The following is a 24,819-nucleotide window of genomic DNA, read 5'->3' as shown; positions in this document are numbered from 1 at the left end:
GAAAAATGATCCAATATGGTCTTCACAAATGTCTCGACAAGTTATAACGTTACACACAAAATGTTGTCCTGCAGTTATTGTATAAGTCAAAAGTACTAGTTTTCAATAACTCAAATAAATTTATTAATGACACCACATCATTATAGGTTGACAATTTTAGCCTTGACGTTACGATGATAACTGTAATGTCTAAATTTTCAATGTGGCATTAAGATGGCGGAAAAGAGCTGAATTAATAGACGTAAACCATATCTGCTTCGCGTTTGGCCCGATCGTCTTCATCTGCACTGTCGTCTTCGTCCTGGGAGCCTCTGCGGTTTTCGGTTGGCGTTTCATATCCTTTTGGAAAAGGTAAGAGAAGGGGAAATAAGTAGATTATGAATACTGAAAAGAAATAACGAAAAACGGCGATTACTAGGATGAACCAGTGACTGTAATCAGTTAACGATGACAACCAAGCCTCATTTCATAAAAATTAGCCAAAATTTATTCCAATGCAAAATAATTTCTTACCCCAACTTTGGTCTTTTGAACTGCAGGCTTGAGAATCATCTTCATGGTCCTTTGGTTCTAGCTTCAGTAAAGGAACTGCTAGAAAGGGAAACGAATTACAATAGATTATCAAAATCACCAGTGTCCACATAATTAATCGTCTAAGATGAGGCATTTCTATTGAATATCAATATTGGCCATATCATTCAATCAATCAAAGGCATTTATATGGGTAATGTTCTAAGGCGCTGAAGAAGAACACAAAAAATCAAAAAGCTCTCTCAAAGAGATGCGATTTCAAGCCCTTTTTTAAGGTGATCAACGTGGCGACTGGCCAAGTTTCAACAAATGACTGTTCCACAAATCGGGAGCACATCTTGAGAAGGAGCGTTTCCCATACGTTTGCAGGTTACACTGTGGCACATGAAGAAGACGTTTTTTCTTTGATCGAAGTGATTTTGTTGGGATATCATTTGAGCTATACTAACTTATTTATTTAGAAATGAGGTATTTGCACATATTTATAAAATTATAGTAAAGAATCCTTTAAAGTACAAATTGAATACGGAAACAGGGACTACAAAGCATTTTTAACGGAAAAGTGCTAGTATTTCTCTGGATTCAGTAAAGAGTTCACAGAACGCCTATTATGTCTATGGTAATATTGCTAAATAGCAGAGGAAATACAAAAAATTAAATTGATAATAATTTCTTTACCTTCACCTATTTTAAATTGAGCTTCTGCTCCAACTTTGGTCTGGTCATCCTCCTGTGTACTGTCGTCTTTGTCGTTGGAGCTCCTTCGTATTTTTGGTGGAATTTTAATTTCTTTCGGAAAGAGAAAAAAAAGAGATATAAGTAGACTATCAATACATAAAGAAATAACTGAAAAGAATGAATCATCAGGGTGAAGTCAAGTCGGAAATTAGTAAGCATTATTAGCTACACCACAATAGTAAAACTTGAGTAATAATTCTAAATGATTACAGGCATGGGGTCATCGTAGTTATTTGTCTGAATCAGGTGAAATGCCCTTTTACCTCACGCAAAAAGGCAAGTTTTTCCCTTGACTCAGTGGAAAGTCCACGATACTCACTATTATGGCAAGGGTAATATTGCTATATAGAAGAGGGACCACTAACAAGTATATTCAAACAAATTTCTTGACCTCACCTGTTTTGACTTTTGCCCGGTCACTCTCTGAATGAACCAGTCCACTTTCCGATGTTTCAAGTTGACGATTCGTTCCTCAGAATAGTCGGATGGAACCCTTTTTCCTCCCATTCCACGCGGAAAACAACCTCCTAAATTATATATAAAAAGATCAATTGTTGATAGTTATTATAAGTCTTTTGAGAAAGACGGACCGATTGGCCGTTTTTGTTTGGAACTCTTGCGAAATTGATTAGAATTTAAGAATCGGCTTCGAAAATGCCATACCTGTATTTTTCACAGCTTATATAGTCTTGTGATTTAACAACAGGATCTTTTTGATTGTGCAACAGGGGATAACAAACTCATTTCCAAATTAACAATAGTAATATCAAAATTAAATATACATTCGTAACATATAACATTACTATATTAACCTTTAAACCAAATAGTCCGGGCGTGGATGATCTTGTTGTCCTCAATCGATTTCATGATAAACTCGTCCTTTTGACTGTCCTTTCGTAGTTTGATAATTTTAGCCAGGACGTTACGCTTCTTACTTCTGTCATGAACATGGTACAATAATCCTGTAAAGATATATAGATCATATTATAAGTCCGTATATTTATGTAAAGTCAATACTGTAATAAGATGTTTGAATAACAGTTGGTATTTGCATTTGGATGACCTAAAACTTTCTTATCATCATATCAAAATCTGTAAACAATTAATTATATCTCAACATGTAGTGAGATGCAGTGGGCCGAAAGAAATTTGAATTCAAAATAATTTCGTTACCCTCACTTCTTTTAGGTGGGGCTCCTACTCCTGGTTTGGCATGATCCTCCTCCTGTTCACTGTTGTCTTCGTCCTGAGAGACCCTGCGTCTTTTTGTTGGCGGCTTTATATCCTTTTTTGAAAATTTAAAGGAAAGGCAATAGCTATAGACTACCGATACAGACACGAATTAATAGAAAAGTGGTGAATATTTTTGGTGAAGTCAAGTCAGAAATTAATAAGCATATTAGCTAAACCACAATAGTAAAACTTGAGTAATAATTCTAAATGATTACAGGCATGGGGTCATCGTAGTTATTTGTCTGAATCAGTGAAATGCCCTTTGACCTCACGCAAAAAGGCAAGTTTTTCCCCTGACCCAGTGGAGAGTCCATGGAACTCACTATTATGACATGGGTAATATTGGTATGTAGAAGAGGAACCACTAACAAGTATATTCAAACAAATTTCTTGACCCTCACCTGCTTTGACTTTTGCCCGGTCACTCTCTGAACGAACCATACCACTTTCCGATGTTTCAAGTTTGACGATTCGTTCCTCAGAATAGTCGGATGGAACCCTTTTTCCTCCCATTCCACGCGGAAAACAACCTCCTAATTATATATAAAAAGACCAATTTTTGTTATTATCATAAGTCTTTTGAGAAAGCACGAAACGATTGGCCGTTTTTGTTTGGAACTCTTGTGAAATTGATAAGAATTTAAGAATCGGCTTCGAAAATGCTATACCTCTGTTATCCTATGCAGTCTTGTGACTTAACACCAGGGGTCATTTTGATTTATACCAAGTGGGATATATAATGAAATTATATCTGAATTAATAAAATATTTTAAATATCTATTCACGGTACATTTATGTTTCTTTATAACCTTTAAACCAAATAGTCCCCGCACAGATGGTCCTGTTGTCCACTATCGATTTCATGATAACTGGTTCTGTGGATTGTCCTTTCGTAGTGTGACAATTTCAGCCCGAACGTACGATACTTACTATTGTCACGAACATGGTACAATAATCCTGTAAAGATATATAGATCATTTTATAAAGTCCGTATATTTATGAAAAAGCGATAGGGCATCAGATGTTTGAATCACGGTTGGTATTTGCATTTGATGACTAAATCCTATTTTATCATCGAAAATTGCCTCTGCTACATATCAGCAAAATCTTTTAACAATTCAAAATAATTTCGTTACCCTCACTTCTTTTAGGTGGGGCTCCTATTCCTGGTTTGGCATGATCCTCCTCCTGTTCACTGTTGTCTTCGTCCTGAGAGACCCTGCGTCTTTTTGTTGGCGCTTTATATCCTTTTTTGAAAATTTAAAGGAAAGGCAATAGCTATAGACTACCGATACAGACACGAATTAACGGAAAAGTGGTGCATATTTTTGGTGAAGTCAAGTCAGAAATTATAAGCAACATTAGCTACACCACACAGTAAGACACGGGTAATAATTCTAAATGACAACAGACATGGGGTCATCCTAGTTATTTGTCTGAATCAGGTGAAATGCCCTTTGACCTCATGCAAAAGGCAAGTTCTTCCCCTTGACCCAGTGGAGAGTCCACGGAACTCACTATTATGGCATGGGTAATATTGCTATATAGAAGAGGGACCACTAACAATATATTCAAAATAATTTCTTGACCCTCACCTGCTGTGACTTTTGCCCGGTCACTCTCTGAATGAACCATTCCACTTTCCGATGTTTCAAGTTTGACGATTCGTTCCTCAGAATAGTCGGATGGAACCCTTTTTCCTCCCATTCCACGCGGAAAACAACCTCCTAAATTATATAAAAAGATCATTTTTGTTGATTATCATAGATCTTTTGAGAAAGCACGGAACGATTGGCCGTTTTTGTTTGGAACTCTTGTGAAACTGATTAGAATTTAAGAATCGGCTTCGAAAATGCCATACCTGTGTTATTCACATCCTATGCAGTCTTGTGACTTAACATCCGGGTCCTTTTGATTGATATATTCGGAGATATACAAAGAACTTAATAATAGTAACATCAAATCGAAATATATATTCACAACACATTTATGTTACTATGTTAACCTTTAAACCAAATAGTCCGGGCGTGGATGATCTTGTTGTCCTCAATTGATTTCATGATAAACTGGTTCTGTGGGTTGTCTTTTCGTAGTGTGACAATTTCAGCCAGGACGTTACGGTACTTGCTATTGTCACGAACATGGTACAATAATCCTGTAAAGATATATAGATTATATTATATAGTCCCAATATTTATGAAAAAGCGCTACTGTATCAGATATTTGAATCATGGTTGGTCTTTGCATTTCATGACGTGAAACTGTTATCATTGTAGAACTTGCCTTGGCTACATACCGAAAACATCTGTTAATAAACTATCTTATCTTTGTATGTCATGAGATTAAATGGTCTTAAGCATTTTTAATTCAAATAATTTCGTTGCCCTCACTTTGTTTAGGGTTTTCTTCTCCCCCGGCGTTGGCCTGATCATCCCCTTGTGCACTGTTGTCTTCATCCTGGGAACTCCTGCGTCTTTTTGTTGGCATTTTATATCCTTTTGGAAGGGTAAAAGAAGGGTAATAACTACTATCAATATAGAAACGCATTTAAGGAAAATAGCCGAATTACTAGTTAACCCAATATACAATTAGTAAGCAATGTTAGCTACAGCACAATAGTAAGACTTGGGTAATATTGTAAATGACTATATACATTGGGTCATCGTAGTTATTTGTCTGAATCAGGTGAAATGCCCTTTGACCTCATGCAAAAAAGGCACGTTATTCCCCCTTGACCCAGTGGAGAGCCCGCGGAACTCATTATTATGGCATGGGTAATATTGCTATATAGAAGAGGGACCACTAACAAGTATATTCAAAATAATTTCTTGACCCTCACCTGCTTTGACTTTTGCCCGGTCACTCTCTGAATGAACCATTCCACTTTCCGATGTTTCAAGTTTGACGATTCGTTCCTCAGAATAGTCGGATGGAACCCTTTTTCCTCCCATTCCACGCGGAAAACAACCTCCTAAATTATATAAAAAGACCAATGTTTGTTATTATCGCAAGATTTTAAAGAAAACAGGGAATGACTGGCCGTTTTTAGATGGAACTCTTGTGAAAATTGATTAGAATTCATGAATCTGCTTCGAAAATGCTGAACCAGTATTAATCACATCTTATACAGTGTGGTGACTTACCACCACGGCTCTTTTTACTTATAGCAACTGGGTATATAATGAACTTATATCTGAATGAATAATGATAATATCTAAATTAGATATATATTCATAACATATTTACATTACTATATTAACCTTTAAACCAAATAGTCCGGGCGTGGATGATCTGTTGTCCTCAATCGATTTCATGATAAACTGGTTCTGTGGGTTGTCTTTTCGTAGTGTGACAATTTCAGCCTGGACGTAGCGTTTCTTACTATTGTCACGAATATGGTACAATAATCCTGTAAAGATATATAGATTATATTATATAGTCCGTATATTTATAAACAAGCGACCTAGCGGCCGATATAGCTCCGCTGTGTTTATGTACAGATAACTATTTTTGACACATGTTGATGAAGAAGGTGGAAATCTTTGATAATTCAATGCAGTGGCCAGAAAAAAGTGGCTAAAATAAGCTGCAAAAATACAAAATTGAAGATTTCATCATACTTTGAATATATCACATCCGATCATCCCTAAGAACATGTCAACCAAAGCTATCTGATGAGTAGTTTTTTGAGAATAAAATATTCTGACCAAAAATGGCAACAATTGCCCCCAAAATAAAAATTGCACATTTCATCATAATTTCAAAATATCACACTTAGTTCATATATAGAAACCTGTATACCAAATTTCAAAGCTGTTAGACCAGTACTTTTTGAGAGACGCATTTTTTGACCAAAATGGGAAAAATTGCTCCAAAAATTCAAATTGCAGATGTCATCATTATTTCAATAAATATCATTTAGTTCATCTATGGAAACCTGTATACCAAATTTCAAAGCTATCAGATAAGCAGTTTTGGAAATACACATTTTTTGACCAAAAATGGCAAAAATTGCCCCAAAATTACAAAATTACAGATTTCATCATTATTTCCATAAATATCATTTAGTTCATCGGTAGAAACCTCTATACCAAATTTCAAAGCTATCAGATGAGTAGTTTTGGAAATACACATTTTTTGACCAAAAATGGCAAAAATTGCCCCAAAATACAAAATTACAGATTTCATCAGAAATTCAATACATATTACTTAGTTCATCTATAGAAACCTGTATACCAAATTTCAAAACTATCAGATGAGTAGTTTTGGAAATACACATTTTTTGACCAAAAATGGCAAAAATTGCCCCAAAAATACAAAATTACAGATTTCATCAGAAATTCAATACATATTACTTAGTTCATCTATAGAACCTATATACCAAATTTCAAAACTATCAGACCAGTACTTTTTGAGAAATACATTTTTGACCAAAAATGGCAAAAATTGCCTCAAAAATGCAAATTTGCATATTTCTGCACAATTTGAACAAATCGGAAATAGATCATCCTAGGGACATATGTACCAAATATAAAAGCTTTCTGACCAGTAGTTTTGAAGATGAAGATTTTTAAAGACTTTTTTACCAAAAATGACAAAAATTGCCTTAAAAATACAAATATGCAAATTTCACCACCATTTGAACAAATCTGATTAAAGTCACCCTAAGCAAACTGCATATCAATTTCAAAGCAATCGGACCAGCGGTTTCAGAGAAGATTTTTTTACCAAAAACACCAAAAAATGCCCCCAAAATACAAATATGCAAATTTCACCATGATTTGAATAAACTGAAGTGAGGTCACCCAAGTGAACTGAATATAAAATTTCAAAGCAATTGGACTTGTGGTTTCAGAGGAGAAGGCAATTGTTGACGGACGACGACGGACGACGGACGCCGGACGACGACGACGGACGACGGACGACGACCGATAATCAACCTATTTGATAAGCTCCGCGTTGCTGACAGCGGAGCTAAAAAGCGACACTGTATCAATCTTTCATGACGGTAGGTATTTGCATTTCATGACGTGAAACTAATTGCTACTTATCATCAACATCTCTGTCAGTAAACTTAACCATGAAATGAGATGAAATCGGTCAAAACATTTCTTGATCCTCACTCTTTTTAGTTGGCCTTCTGCTCTGGCTTTGGCCTGATCATGCTCGAGTGCACTGCTGTCTTCATCGTTCGAGCCCCTACCTTTGAAAAAGATCAAATAAGGACAATACACTAGATTATCAATACAGACAGGAATTAACGGAAAATATACGACTAGGGTGAAACCAAGGTTGAATTAACAATATTACCCAAGCTATAGCCCTCTCATAAAAATGAGCCCAAAACTGATTATAATTTAAAATAATTTCGTGATCCTTCCCTTGGTCCTTTGAACTTCTGGCTTCCCGATCATCTTTCTGGTCCTTTGATTCTAGCTTCTGAAACGGGACTTCAAGAAGGGAAAATAAAACGACTAGATTATCCATGTCACTAGTGTGCACATAATGAATACACTTTACTGGGTTTGACCCCTGGATGAAATTTGTTAGGGATATCATATGAGCTATACTAGATATTTGTGATGTAGAAATGATACAGTTGGATATCTTTTGAAATATGAAAGAATCCTTAAAATAAAAATCGCATTTGAAAAGAGAGAATTAAAATAAGTTTTTGACCCTCACCCGTTTCGGTATTGGTCTGATCATCCTCCGAATGGTCCTGTTCACTGTCAGAATTATCCTGGTCGCTGTCTCCTTTCTCAAATTTTGCCGGTGCAGTTTTAGTCCCTTTCAAAAACGGGAAAAGAATTACAATACCCACTTTATCGAGATAAGAAACTTACTGGATACTGATAATACGAGGCAAATAATCCAGCACATGTCTTTAAAGTACGTAAACGGTGAAGATGGCAAAGAGGCAGACGTGAAATCACTGTAAACTGCAATATCGCATTTGGTATAGCCCCAAACTCTCTGTCGCATCGTTGCTAGTTGGTTGCTTCATCGTTTCAATTGAACTCTGTCATCACCTCATAATCGCTGCCATTCGTGCTGGTTTAGGTTTTGCTGTATAATATAGCATCTGATCGCCGTCGTATTGGCGCCTTATCCCCGGATCCCCGTCGTATTGGACTTCATTGTGACAAAGCTGCAGCCAATAGTATGCATGCGTTCACAAATCTCAATAAAACATAGATTTTCCGATCGTTTTTAATCTTTTTTTTATTGTTTTGGATTTTAAGCGATATGTCCTTTTACACAGGTATAGGAACGAGAATTCGAAGGAAATTATAACTTGCAACTAAATCACATTTTTTTAAACCTATAGGGGAGGATGTATTTTGCTTACTTTTTCCGTGAATGACAAGATTCATTTCAAGCTGCTACGCAACAGAACAGGCAAACCAAACACTGGTCGTTTGTAAAATGCTAGTTAATATTAAATAGTTTATGTGCCAGAGAGCAGGTGACAATTTGCCCGACGCCAGGAAGGCAAATAGTCTCCTGCTGCGAGGGCAGGTAAATCCATATACTCAGGCAATGATTTTTTATTACATGCCTCTTCACAGTTAATGCTATATGACATTTAGTTACACGCAGGGCATTTTCAAACAATTTTACCGTGTTATCGACCAGCATCAAACAGATTTTAACGAAAGTCAAAATAGCAGTGTGCGCATGGATATTTTACATCTAGCGTTAAGCGTCTACTTTGACGCCCAAAAGGTCGAAGGGCTAACTCCCTGGATGTTCCTATTCAAATTAATGCATTGATTTGCACTCACATCGAGGCATGTAATAAGTGGAATCCATGGTTTTTGTTATTCATTCGATGCTTTATTGTCGGTCGAAACATTATCAGAGTGAACTTTCCAAGGCAGTCCAAGCGGCACTGCATCTCGCCGAGAAAAGATGATCGAGTGAGTTCATTCGTCTTTCAGACAGCGACCACTATGATAATGCCCCAAACTCATCTCTTTGTTTCAAAGTAACTCCTCAATTATAAACGTTATCTATGACGCGTCATACTGTAGAAACAAAGCTGTAAGAAGAGTAATATCCTGAGAAATCTTCGACAACGTGAAGATTGTGCCGCCGTAGCAATGCATGGCCGCCACGCAGGTCATCATGAAAGGTTCTATATTGATCTTTGGACTCTGGCTGGATGACGATCATCGAAAAACAAACCTCAGCATTGCACAGGCAAAGAGGTATATTAAAAACAGAAGTTGCTATAGAGTATGTTTCTATAATACGATTTAATACATGTTCATAACAGTGAACATTTACTGACACATTTTGACCATATCCGATAGGTCCTGCAGCCATACAATCGTCGAATTTGAATTCAATATTTGAGCTACAAGGTGGTGGGGACCAATTCATGAATGTGCAAAACTAGGAAAGGTACTTGTACAGGTGTTTATGTTCCAACGCATACTGAGTTGAAAAGAGAACAATGTCAAGGTGCAAATGAGCATGACCCTCATATAACCAAACTAACATGGGCGAATCATTTCATCTACTACATACTTGGACTGTGTGTTATGTTAACACTTTGGGAGGGAATTATTCGCCGCTAAATTGTTTTGAATAACTACGAGACTTAGGAATTAGTTTTGTTAACCATATAAAGGGAACCACCCTAATTTTATTTTGCTTAATCAAATCCCCTGGATTATCAATTAGAATGACACTCGCGGAAAAGATACGGGTTACAAGGTGACCCGTGGCTGAAATAAGTCAGCAATATTACTAAAGCCACAGTCGTCATTTAACATGAGTTTCATTTTACACTGGACCTACACAAATTACAAAGGTTAACCCAGGGCTGAGTGCTTGAGTACTTCTTGATCTGATCTCAATGACAATCGGCACTGTGTTTGTATGTCCAACAAAAATATCATACTTACGAGCCATTATAACCAAACTCAAATCTCAGAGATTTTGAAATGATTGTTTTTGGACCTCCTTGTAGAGCGGCAAACCTTTGAATAGTGTGCATACCCCTCAGCAATTGTTCGGCTACTAGCCAAAGTGCGCATGCTCACTCTCCCGGGAGAGAAATTGTCCCGATAGAAAAAATACTAGTTTTGGCATTAGGCTCATGTGTACGTCACGAAATATGCTTGCGCCATGTGTGACATGAGTTGTATGATCATAAATTAACATACCTGTACGACACTCGTTCTCGAACCTACTCGTGTTAGGGAGCCGTTATTATTTACAGCCGAGGGTCGGAAGAATGGAAGTGGGCGTCACTCAAAATGATGAACAGAAGAGGGGTTACTCAAAATATTATAAGAAGGGGTTTGTACAAGACATATATGACTTAATGCTACTTAAAAATTTTAAACATTCACAGTACTGCAAGGTTAAAATATTCCATAAAATAACGGTTTTAATGTCTGAAATTTAGGCGTAATAATGGCAGATTTAGTAAAAATAAATATTTCAATTCAGTCATAATTTTTGCATTTAAATTAGTATCGTTATTATACCCCTGCGTCTGTAACCTATGGAGGTTTTTCGTACAGTAAGTTTCGGTATCAGAAGACGCGGAGTCCAATAACTTTGACGCGGAGTACGATAACTTGGGTTATTGAACGCTATTTGACCTTTGACCTCAAAACACTTTTACGTCAACACGGAGAAAAAGAAGAGAAAATTTTACATTTTTTACAAAAATATACACTTATAAGCATTCAGTACTTCCAAAATCAAATCGTGTCAGTCCAAAGCCGAATTCGAGTTAAATTATGCTGCTGACGTACAATTTCTACCATAGACAGCACTGAGCAGCGCGGGTTGAAATTTCTTTCTGCGCGCTTGGCGGACGCGCTCAACGCGTTCCCAGTCTGCTCGCGATCGCTCAGTACAGTGAGCGACGAGCATCCAAAAGACGCCTTAATTTCGACTTTTTTCTTGTAAGTTGACTAAAAGGTGTATAATAATAAGGTTATGCCCTCGGAATAACTCTATATTATTGTACAAAGGTTTACTTTCATGATATTGTACGGTTGTACGATGAGAATATGAAAATTTCATTCACTTCATGTACTTGAATGCTTTTAAGTGATTTTAAATGATTTTCGTCAAAACCGACTTTCATCAGACACTTGTAGAAAATCGAGCATTGTGACCCCATCTTTTTCCTTTAATATTTGATAATTCTAATATACCAGAATTCAAAAATCCCTGATAACTGTCAAGTCTCCTTGTCTTCCATGTGTTGCTCTCTGGCCTGATCGTTTGTAAAAGTATGTTTCACTGTCATGAGCGTCATATGACCAAAACTCCCCTTCAACTACATCAGAGTCAGAGCTTTCACTGTCACTGCCGGTATGCAGTGACAGTGACACTGCCCGTAGGCAGTAGCAGGGCAGTAGCTGTATTAACTGTGATAATTCTGGCAATATTTTGTTCAGTTTATGTCGTTATTCTCCTACTTCCTATAGAATGTTGAACTGCCCAACACAACCTGTGTACGTGTACCGTGCATTTGTATTATTGACAAATGACTTTAAGTCTGAACTCTAATTCAGTTATCACAAATGTTATACAAATACAGACTTTGTCGACAAACTGAATATTGTGTGTTTCAGAATGCTGTAGGGAGACAGCAAGAAGCTGCATTTTATAGAAATATTGATAAAATATCAGTAGTTTGCAGCTTCTGCTCCGTTACGAGGCCTTCTTTTTTAACGAAAATTCAATGTCATTCATATATGTTTAGATTATTCCATAGACCCTCGAGGAAAACGGTTTATTTTCTCGAGGGTCTGTGATTATTTTGAGATTAAAGTCGTGAAATGTGACAAAATGGTTCTAGTTTTTGTTTAATTTACTAACATTAAAACTATTGGATGACAGATGACATAAATGTTATTTATTTTTCATTGAACCATCTAACAAATCTTGGAATAGCAAAGTGAAAAAAATTAAAAGGCAAACAAAATATTTTCAGGTCCGCCCCTTATAAGCAGACCAAAACTTTCAAGTCCCCCTCTACTACCCCAAGATTTTTCGATTCCCCCTGAATTCCTCCAGCCACCCTCTCACCTGCATTTGAGAATGCTGCCTAAATCGTCTAGAAGGTAAGTTTTCAATGTTTTTTAAAAACATTTCTGTAGAAATACCATTGATATTGCGAGAGAGCGAATTCCATTGGAGAGTAGCTGCATATGTACGCCATGTTTACTTTGTGCCAATTTTACTATATAGGTACATAAAAACTGGCCCGATTGGAAAAGCGGGTTGGATAATCGTGGGGTATCGAGTCTAACTACTGAGTTACTTCGTGGCAAAACAATAAGAAATAACAAGTAAAAAATAAACTTGCAAGTATGTCCAAAACACTAAGATTTTTAAATAAAGGTGCGCTTGAGGCATGAAAATAAGAGAAGCTATTTAGGCGGACGGACTATCTTAGTTTTTCGAAATTCGAAAAATTCATTTTTCTGCATAGAGTTAATACAGGGATGGCGGCAATTTTGAATTTTAAATATCGGCATTATGTTATTTGTTTCTCTAAAATCAAAATTTCCACGGTGACCCCCGATTTTTATTCTTGATTTTGAAAGAGTATGGTTGAAAGATTCCTTAAGAAAAGTTTGAGCAAAAGTTTAAGACTTCTCCTCTTTCGAGGCGCATACTACCTAAGGAGGTACGCTACCATTCCAAAAATGTTGGGACATTCTTGAAGTTGACTTTTCTGAAATAATCTTTATGTGTACATTGCAAAGATATGTAAAAAATATGGGGTACCCATGCAAATTTTTGAAAAAAACACATGCCAAAATTGACAGAAAACCACTAAATCTCCCATTGTGCGAATTTGCACTAACCAGCAGAATCTTTATTTTATCGCAAATGATTAACAGATCCCAGTGTGCATACTACATTTTTGCATCGCCAGGACAGCTGAATTACCACAATAAACTAAAATTTGTAATGCCCTGTCTTAAAAATTAAATATTAGACCCTAAATTTATCATTTAACTGTAAAATTAGTCTTTTTTAAAAATATAAACTTCATATAAATGCACAAAATAATTTATTTTTCTGCACACAGTGATAGCAGTCATTTTGAATTTTAAAAACCGGTAAATCTTACGTTATTCGTTTCTCTAGTATCAAAATTTGCGCTGTGACCCTCGATTTTCATTCTTGATTGTGAAAGAGAATGGTTGAACGATTCCTTAAGGAAAGTTTGAGCAAAGATTAAGACTTTCACTTTCGAGGCGCATACTACCTTAATATGAGACTGCCAGTTAAAGTCATGGTCGACAGAAATACCAAGAAGGTAAGTTGCAGAGGAGACCCTTTGCAATGGACGTCCACCTTTCCTAAAAAACTACTGGTCAGGTGCATTTGTTTAATTTACGGGGGTTGAATTACCATGTGGTGTCACTCTGTTAGATTTCGAGATGCAATGACAAGATATTTTTCTGTACCAAAAATCTACAAAAATACAAAGACTTAGCCGTATTCTTTATGCTTTTTATAAATATGTCATTGTGTGCATATTTGCACACATTTTTCTTATGCAATGTAAAAAACACTCATAAAGCAATGTTTTCGAACTGTACACTGCAGAAGATATATATATATATATATACTTTGTCTTAATAGGTCACCCCTGGAATTCGAATGGACCAAGGGACAAACAATGCACGTGGGCATACGCGCATAGACGAACGTGTATTTGCATACACGTTAGTGTTTATGTAGGTTTGTTTGTACAGCGATCACGTGATCTCTTGGACGTACTGAGTCTGTGGAACGCAGGCGTCCTTTTTATTCCGGAGTAGAACCATTGGCACTCTAATCTTTGAAGGCGAAATTTCCTATGAAAGTTCCAAGACAAGAAATTGACCTTTTTAAGCTGTTCTAGTGGTTAATAGGTCAGAACCCCCCGTAAATTATATTTTTTGGAAAGCCTAGATATAGGGAAACACTTCGGTTACCATAGTGTAACCGTTGTTAATATAACTATCACGTGACAGGTAATTTGCATAACCTTTCAAAAATCGGTTTCCGTATTTTTTGTTTCAATGATTTGAGATATAAGGCTAAAATTTGTGTGAGTGCAAGTTGTCCTTAGGATCTTCCAAGAGTGTCTCAGAATTTTTTTAAATCTTCTAAAACAAATTTTATGCCAGAAAAACTTCCAGAGCGGTGAATTTAACACTATAGTTGATTTCTTTAAAATTGTGCTCCAAAAACACTCCGCAAGTAATAAAATATCTGAGACATGCTTTGGAAAGCGTAGTGACAGCTTGCATTCCATAAGTTTGAGTCAGATCTTTTGAAGTATTGAGACAAAACAGGGAAAACCGATTTTTCGGAAGGTTATGCAAATTACCTGTCACGTGATAGTTATGCAAAATAATGGTGACACTGTGGTTACCAAATGTTCTCCTATATCTAGGCTTTTTAAAAAGGTATAATTTACGTTGGTTCTGAGCTTATAACCACTAGAGAATTGTTAGATACAAAAAGGTCGATTTCTTGTCTTGGAACCTTAAATGGGATTTTCATGTTAAAGTTTATCTCTGTGACAAAGTACAACTTTCTTCCCAATAGTGACTGTTTTGCATTTATTCATCCAGGAAAGTTTTAACTCAAATCAAAATATTAAAAGCTGGAAAGCCTTGGCTAGTCTAAATAATTGTCCTCACTTATCTAAGAATACCAACTTGAAGACATTGCAGTCCTATTCTCTAGAATTGTTCTGCCTTTGTGTGTGATCTGGATGGCCCACGATTGTAGCAAAATAATTTTTATGTTACTTAATACTCCAAAGGTCGACTGCTATATCACTGTGATTTAGTAGATTCTCAAAACCACTTGAGTCTTGATCAGAATTGCATGTCGTATGTTAAGGAACTCACAAATATTCAAGTCTGAACATATTGTACATACTTACACCAAAACCAAACAAGTTAGTACCCCTACTTAAAGCCAGTTGTAAATTTTGTCTTATGAGTGTGTTCAACCATATAATGAAAGAATGCTTTCCAACAAATAAAGTACTTCAGAAGACACAACGAAAAGAGTTGACATCTATGTCACATTATATTACCATGCCCTGTATACAGTCACTGTGATCTGATTTCCTGTTGCATATTTTGGCCTGACTGATAATATGCATGCTAGGGAGCATTCAGTTATCATAGCAAGGGTTGTGTGCCAAGTTCTTCTTGAATCCCCATCAAATAATAGCACTCCATCCACTCAAAAATGTTTTATGATCCCTAAATTTCATGACCCCTTCCTCTGAGAGGAAATGTTGATATTCATTACTTTTTCTTCTTTATATAAAAGTTATCTGCACAGTAACTCTAACTAAGGTTTGGTAGGTAATTCAATGAAAAATGAATAATATTTCATGTCATCCAATAGTTCTTATGTTGGTAATAATTCAAAAAAATCTAGTACAATTTTGTTGCATTCCATGAAATTTATCTCAAAAAACTATAAATTTATGAATGCCATTGAATTTTTATAAAAAAACAAATAGGCCTCTTAACAGGGCAGAAGCTGTATCTGTCACCCTACAGGTAAAACACACAATACACACAATATTCAGTTCCTCGACAAAGCCTGTATTATATAAATATTGCATGATAATTGAATTAGCAGCCACACCGTACAGTTCAACATGCTGTAGGAGTATAAACTGAACAAAATACTGTCAAAATACAAGTTAATACAGCTACTGCCTATACGGGCAGTGTCACTGTCACTGCATATTGGGCAGTGACAGTGATAGCTCTGACCCTATGATGTAGTTGAAGAAGAGTTTGAGTCACAGGATGCTCGACAGTGAAACATACTTGTACACAAGATCAGCAACACATGGAAGACCAGTCATCAGGGATTTTTGAATTCTCTCGCATATTAGCATAATCAAATATTAAATAAACAAGATGGGGTCTCCATGCTTGATCTTCTGCATAGGAATACATATATTGACTCTACAAACTGCTGATAACAGTTAGTGTCGATCGTCAGTGTGCAATACTGCACAATGCATGTTTATTTTTTCTGTCGTGCATCGCTAATAAATATTTGGCTCTATGAATTTGTTTTTTGGGGGGGGGGACTTGAAAAGTTTCGATCATATAGTGGGGGAATTGAAATTGTTTTGAGGGTATTGGGGGATCTGGAAAAAAGAAAATTTCAATAGTGATTCCTCCAGCCCCCTCACCATTATTTGTGAACTTAGCCTAACCAGTAACTTGCTCATTGCATGGGTCAGCACAGCATCAAGCTGATGTATACCAAAAATAATATACTACCTATCACTACAACTGTTCAGGTGATGGCAGGTTTTAAAGTGTGAATATTTAGAATCAAATCGTGAAGAAGTGTGCGGACCTTGACTGAGCGGTGACAAAGCTGCCACAGTAGACATAGCTGTGGGTCCCAAAGGAGTGTGGCTCTTCACTTCGGGAACCCCTATTTGATACAATAAGCAATATGATATCGGGCTTCGCGAAGCGAGGAGCCACGCGCCCGTGATGGGTCCATATCTGTGGTGTTTTCAGACAGAAGTCCTGCATTTTACTGGCTGGTTTTGATCTAAACGACTTGTAACCCCTCCATCCTATAAAAGAGGGGTTAAAGTCGTGAAAGTCAAAACAAGTCCATAAAATGTAGGAATCCCTTATAGGATGGAGAGGTTACAAGTCGTTTAAGTCAAAATCAGCCCATAAAATGCAGGAATCCCGTCTGGAAACACCACAGCTATGGCCCAACAGCAACAGTCGACTTTACAGCTTCGATATATACCTCTCAGAAGTGCTGGTTATGCGAGTGATCATCAGTTGCTTTGTGAACCCGTACACATATCTGGAAGGTAGGCCGGTAGTGATGAACAGCTGCTGGCGATCCTGAGTAGAAGTGAACCATGATGTCTTGGCAAACAGCCCTTGATAATATCCGAGTTTGGTGATTCAAAATCATAACAGTGACCTTGTAACTGATTGATGTAATTTACGACGGCCAGATGGGCACTCGCAATATGCAGATTACTTGACCTGTCAACACTCGCTCTGTCGGTAACCCTACTAAACTGAAAGAACATATAAAGGATGTGTATACTATAATATAATAATTGACAACCAGATATGAACTGAAAATGCTCACGTGTTTCAGTATATATTGCATTTGTCTGTGAATTTAAACTTTTGCCACATGTTTGCAACTTCATTGAAAGTGTTATGATCAACATCGTGAACAATATTCACCACAGATTAATTCCAAGGTCATTAAGTATATAAATATGTAATTAGCTGAAATAAAAATACTAAATTTCTTTGACTGCTGTCATTGTATAACTACTTTACATAGCAAGTGTAATTGCCTTTGGTCAAGTCTTTTAAGCTACAGGTCCTATCTTCAAAACTATGAAAGCTCATTAGATATCCAATTTATAAATTAGCTGACATGAAATGAAAATATCTTTCACTTACACGACAGAATTGTCTCATCAATATACATAGCAAGTTTCATATACTTTTTAGAGTCCTTCCTAATTGGGAAGTTAGGCAATTATGCAAATTAATAACTTGCTGATGTACAATGCTAAACAACTTTCATTAATATTTTAAATTATCGTATTTCTTCAATTTACACGTAAGGTTTCGTCAACTTTGGTCAAGTCAATCAGATATAAAATGGTATGTGAATATGACAACTCTCTTCAATGAATATCATGCACCGACACAGCCTTCACAAACTTATAAAATCATCGCTTTAACACTCTGTGAACTGTCGCCTTCTCTGGACCACTTTATGATGTTTTCAAAGTTGGCCTTTGGTGCTTATGCATAGCTTCAGGCAAATTTTTACAGGTGATAATGAAATTTGCATGCTTTTAATATATTGATTCGGCCAATCTAAATTTCCCATTTAACCTAAAAGGTTTAAACATGTAGGCATCAATATGCTCAAAAATCAATGGACTATGGCACCCACGTCCGCAACAGACGCAATCGCGTAATTGGAACTCTAATAATTTGATTATGGATATTAATCTTTTTGACTTTTCGGTAAAAGCGATGGAGCAACATTTTCTTTATTTAGCTTGAATTTGCGCTTTGTACGGCAAGGAGACATAAAAAACGTTGCTGTCTATGTTGTATTCAATAACACATAAATGTATGCCAACATTGAGACTTGCTGGTAATACATAACTCGAAGCATATGACTAGTGAGGCGTCCGTCATTCGATCGATGAGTAGTGACTCTTTCCAAAATACAACTCGAACACACTTAACGCGAAAGGTACAATAACAGACCCTTGTTATCCGCATATTAGCCGGAACATAACAATTCTGCCGCTCAATGCCGTTATCACCTCGAAAATTATTGGTCAACAAAAATTCCAATTGTTTTTTTCTTTGGTACACAAGCTAATCTTAACTCCTTTCACATATATTTAAGGAATGTGATGACCCTTAGAATGAAGAAACGTAATGTAAATAAGTTGGTCTTCTTGCTATCTAACACAATGTCATCAATCTCAACATAGCAGGCGCATATACCTATCAACTACAGAAAACTCATAAGACATATATCATCATTTATATTTTTATTTCATTTACTGTGTACAGTACATTATTAAGAAAAATACCTCCAATTATGCGACCAGTTCTCGAATCGGACGATAGAACACTCAAGTAATAAATGTAAACATAACACTCACCTTGCTTAACACCATCAGTGACTCAACGAATAACAAAAAGCGTTGTCCTATACTAACTAACAAGAAATCTTCCAACGTAAACATACGAGTGCAAGGAATGACTATTACCTACTTGTTTAGATGGAAAACAAACAATTGCAGTCAGTAATCAAGGATTGAATCGTCAATACAGTCAAGTGAAATAAAAACAATTAAATATTAACACTAAAGAGTCTTCGGAAGACATATTTTTTGTAACACAATTAATAAAAGTAATGACACTAATTTAATTGATTAATTGGTAGGCTTTTTCAATGGTGTGTAAAAATAGTAAAATAAATTAAAAATTCATGGAAAACTAGTTTAATTGTCTAAATTTATACGTTGCGTGAAACACTCTATTATCATCATTATAGAGATATTGATATATTGACTTTCAACGGAAATTTATTCACTAGCAGTTTGAACATGCAATAGATTAATAAAATTCTTAGACAGTAATGATGCCATTTCTAAGGAACTATGTTTTAGGAAGGGTTGTCGTACTCTTCATTCTGAATCATTTATACATAATATTCATATAATAGTAAAGATGCTTCTATAGAAAGGGAAAATGTAATAGCAATATAAAATGATTTAAATTAACACATCGGCCTATTTCTGAAATTACTTTCGAATGGAAAAAACAAACAAATGTTTCATATATATAATTTAAATATCTATATAATTTAAATATCTAAAAGAATGCTATATGTAAAATTAAAACTAATAATGGCATAATCTAATACACTAATTCAACCATCAGTGTAAGGCAAGGATATACCGCTTTATTTTAAATTTATTTGTTCTTGCACAATGTGCCCTCGATTTTCAAATCTTATGATTGTGACCTGCCTAACTGAAATGACACTTCTGTCAAATGTCTTCTTTACGCAGATGACAGCCTTATTCTGTAAACGTCAATTATTGGTCTTCACAAATGTCTCGACAAGTTATAACGTTACTGTGCAGTTATTGTATAAATCAAAAGTACCAGTTTTCAATAACTCAAATAAATTACCTAATGACACTACGTTATAATAGGTTGACAATTTCAGCCTTGACGTTACGATGATAATTATAATATCTAAATTATCGATATGGCATTAAGATTGAATTAAACGCTGAATTACTAAACGTAACGCGTATCTCCTTCGGGGTTGGCCTAATCGTCCTCCTCTGCACTGTCGTCTTTGTCCTTTGAGCCTCTGCGTTTTTTGGCGGGCGTTTCATATCCTTTTGGAAAAGGTAAGCGAAGGGGAAATAACAGGATTATCAATACTAAAAGGAAATACGAAACAAAGGCGGATTGCTAGGATGAACTAAGGACTGCAATCAGTTAACAATGACAACCAAGCCATACAGGATATGCAAGAACTTTAAACGGAGAAGTGTCTAGATTCAGTAAAGAGTCGACAGGACACACTATTATGGCTTTGGTAAATTCAAAACAAATTAATTCATAACAATTTCTTTACCGTTACTCTTTTTCTGTTGAACTTCTGCTCCGACTTTGGTCTCGCCATCCTCCTGAGCACTTTCGTCTTCGTCCTGGGAGATCCTTCGTTTCTTTGGTAGAATTTCAGCTCCTTTTAGAAAAGCAAAAGGAGAGCAATGAGTAGATTATCAATACATAAGGAAATCACTGAAAAGGGACGAATCACCACTGTGAACGCAAGTAAGATGTAAGTAAGCAATATTAGCTTCACCATTATTGGGTAATAATTTTAATTGATAACGGATAGGTTCATCAAACTTATTTATAGGTTTGCCTACTACCAGGTGAAAAGTCATTTGACCTACGCAAAAAGGCTAGATTTTCCCGCGACCAGATGAAGAGTCCACGGAACTCACTATTACGGCTTGGGTAATATTGTTATATACAAGAGTGATAACCAACAGTTATGTTCCAAATTATTTATTGACCCTCACCTTCTTTGGATTTGGCCGGGTCACTCTCTGAACGAACCAGTCCACTTTCCGATGTTTCAGGGTCGGCTACTCGTTCCTCAGAATAGTCGTTTGGAACCCTTTTTCCTGCCTTTCCACGTGGACAATAACCTCCTAAAATATATAAGAAGATCGATTTTTGCTAGTTATCATAGGTCTTTTGAGAGAGCAAGGAACGATTGTCCCTTTTCAGATGAAACTCTGTGAAATTGATAATTAATTTTTGAATCTGCTTCGAGAATGCTATACCAGTAATATTCACAACTTATACAGTCTTGTTACTTACCATCAAGGCTCTGTTAGATTTATGCCACTGGAGATATAGAATGATCTTATTTCTAAATTAATAATAGTAATATAAAATTTAAATACATATTCATAACACATTTATGTTACTATGTTAACCTTAAACCAAATAGTCCCCGCATGGATGATCTCGTTGTCCTCAGTCGATTCCATGATAAACTGGTTCTCGGGATTGTCCTTCCTTAGAGTGATAATTTTAGCCAGGACGTTACGCTTCTTACTATTGTCATGAACATGGTACAATAATCCTGTAAAGATATATAGAACATATTATGGAATCAACACATTTATGAAAAGCGACACTGTATCACTTGTTTAAATCACATTGGGTATTTGCATTTGATGAAGTGAATCTGTCTTATAATAAATTTGCCTTTGTTACTTATCAGCAACATTTATGTAATTATTTCATTTAACCAAGTAGCGGATTGAAATAGGCCCAAACAATTTGAATTGAAAAATTCTTTACCATCGCTTTTTTTAGCTTGAGCTTTTGTTCCAGCGTTGGCCTGAACCTCCTCCTGTGCGCTGCTGTCTGCGTTCTGGGAGCCCATGCGTCTCTTTGAAGGCGTTTTATATCCTTTTTGAAAAGGTAAAAGGAAGGCAATAACTAGAGTAATCAGTATTAGCTACACTATAATATAAGTAAGACTTGGGTAATAATTCTCAATGATTACAGGCATTAGGTTTACCAAACTTATTTGTCTGAATCAGGTGAAAAGTCATTTCACCTCACTCAAAAACTCTAGTTTTTCCTTCGACCCAGACGAGAGTCCAAGGATCCACGGAACGCACTCTCATGGCTTGGGTAAGAAGAGTTACCACTAACAGTTATGTTTAAAATCATTTCTTGACCCTCACCTGCTTTGGATTTGGCCGGGTCAGTCTCCGACCGAACCAGTCCACTTTCCGGTGTTTCAGGTTCGGCTACTCGTTCCTCAGAATAGTCGTTTGGAACCCTTTTCCCTGCCTTTCCACGTGGACAATAACCTCCTAAATATATAAGAAGATAAATTTTGTTAGTTATCATAGGTCTTTTGAGAAAGCAAGGAACGATTGTCCCTTTTCAGATGAAACTCTTGTGAAATTGATAATAAATTTCTGAATCTGCTTCGAAAATGCTATACCAGTAATATTCACAACTCATACGGTATTTTACTTACCATCAAGGCTCTTTTAGATTTATGCCACTGGAGATATAGAATGATCTTATTTCTAAATTAATAATAGTAATATAAAATTTAAATACATATTCATATGACATTTATGTGACTATGTTAACCTTTAAACCAAATAGTCCCCGCATGGATGATCTCGTTGTCCTCAGTCGATTCCATGATAAACTGGTTCTCGGGATTGTCCTTCCTTAGAGTGATAATTTTAGCCAGGACGTTACGCTTCTTACTATTGTCATGAACATGGTACAATAATCCTGTAAAGATATATAGAACATATTATGGAATCGACACATTTATTGAAAAGCGACACTGTATCAGTTGTTTAAATCACATTGGGTATTTGCATTTGATGAAGTGAATCTGTCTTATAATAAATTTGCCTTTGTTGCTATCAGCAACATCTATGTAATTAATTTCATTTAACCAAGTAGCAGATTGAAATAGGCCCAAAACAATTTGAATTGAAAAAAAATCGTTACCATCGCTTTTTTTAGCTTGAGCTTTTGTTCCAGCGTTGGCCTGAACCTCCTCCTGTGCGCTGCTGTCTGCGTTCTGGGAGCCCCTGCGTCTCTTTGAAGGCGTTTTATATCCTTTTTGAAAGGGTAAAAGGAAGGCAATAACTAGAGTAATCAGTATTAACTACACCACAATAGTAAGACTTGGGTAATAATTCTCAATGATTATAGGCATCAGGTTCACCAAACTTAAGCTTATTTGTTTGAATCAGGTGAAAATCATTTCACCTCACTCAAAAACTCTAGTTTTTCCTTCGACCCAGCCGAGAGTCCAGGATCCACGGAACGCACTCTCATGGCTTGGGTAAGAAGAGTTACCACTAACAGTTATGTATAAAATCATTTCTTGACCCTCACCTGCTTTGGATTTGGCCGGGTCAGTCTCCGAACGAACCAGTCCACTTTCCGGTGTTTCAGGTTCGGCTACTCGTTCCTCAGAATAGTCGTTTGGAACCCTTTTTCCTCCCTTTCCACGTGGACAATAACCTCCTAAAATATATAAGAAGATCAATTTTTGCTAGTTATCATAGGTCTTTTGAGAAAGCAAGGAACGATTGTCCCTTTTGAGATGAAACTCTTGTGATATTGATAACCAGTTTATGAATCTGCTTCGAAAATGCTATACCAGTAATATTCACAACTCATACGGTCATTTTACTTACCATCAAGGCTCTTTTAGATTTATGCCACTGGAGATATAGAATGAACTTATTTCTAAATTAATAATAGTTATATAAAATTTAAATACATATTCATAACACATTTATGTGACTATGTTAACCTTTAAACCAAATAGTCCCCGCATGGATGATCTCGTTGTCCTCAGTCGATTCCATGATAAACTGGTTCTCGGGATTGTCCTTCCTTAGAGTGATAATTTTAGCCAGGACGTTACGCTTCTTACTATTGTCATGAACATGGTACAATAATCCTGTAAAGATATATAGAACATATTATGGAATCGACACATTTATTGAAAAGCGACACTGTATCAGTTGTTTAAATCACATTGGTATTTGCATTTGATGAAGTGAATCTGTCTTATAATAAATTTGCCTTTGTTACTTATCAGCACATCTATGTATTAATTTCATTTAACCAAGTAGCGGATTGAAATAGGCCCAAAACAATTTGAATTGAAAGAAATTCGTTACCATCGCTTTTTTTAGCTTGAGCTTCTTGAGCTTGTGCGACACTGTATCAGTTGTTTGAATCACATTTGGTCTTTCCATTTCATGATGTGAAACTACATGCTACGTATCAGCAACATCTCCTTATATCTAATCAAATTTAATCATTTAGGCTAATGAGATGAAATGGGCCAAAACAATTTAAATTCAAAATAATTTCACTCTTTTTAGGTTGGGCTCCTGCTCCTGCGTTTGCCTGATTCTCCCCCTGTGCACTGCTGTCATCAATCTGAGAGCCGCTGTGTCTTTCTGTGGGCGTTTTACAGCCTTAAGGAAAAGACAAAAGAAGGTCAATAACTAGATTATCAATACAGAAGGGAATCAACGGAAAGGGGCGAATTACTATAGGGTGAAACGACGGTTTATAATTAGTTAGCAATATTACCCAAGCCAAACTAGCCCTCTCGTAAAAACGGTCACAATTAATTTCAATGCAAAAC

At 36.2% G+C, this 24,819-nt stretch overlaps 1 protein-coding gene across 1 annotated transcript; it reads right to left on the bottom strand.

Moving 5' to 3' along the window:
* Positions 1-232: 232 nt before the first annotated feature.
* On the bottom strand, positions 233-24,555 carry LOC139148611 (uncharacterized). The gene is made up of 12 exons (XM_070720097.1): positions 24,542-24,555; positions 5,763-5,911; positions 5,342-5,473; positions 4,893-4,997; positions 4,508-4,657; positions 4,098-4,229; positions 3,639-3,749; positions 3,433-3,459; positions 2,904-3,035; positions 1,210-1,320; positions 514-591; positions 233-339 (listed from the first exon to the last, which is right to left on the bottom strand). Exons 3-12 carry the CDS (start codon positions 5,451-5,453, stop codon positions 233-235), a joined length of 1,065 nt encoding a protein of 354 aa, XP_070576198.1. The 5' UTR covers positions 5,454-5,473; positions 5,763-5,911; positions 24,542-24,555.
* Positions 24,556-24,819: the final 264 nt, after the last annotated feature.

Source organism: Ptychodera flava, chromosome 13 (assembly GCF_041260155.1).
Source record: "Ptychodera flava strain L36383 chromosome 13, AS_Pfla_20210202, whole genome shotgun sequence".
NCBI lineage: Eukaryota > Metazoa > Hemichordata > Enteropneusta > Ptychoderidae > Ptychodera > Ptychodera flava.
The sequence above is the reverse complement of the archived record's forward strand: the minus strand, read 5'-3'. Positions and strand labels throughout refer to the sequence as shown.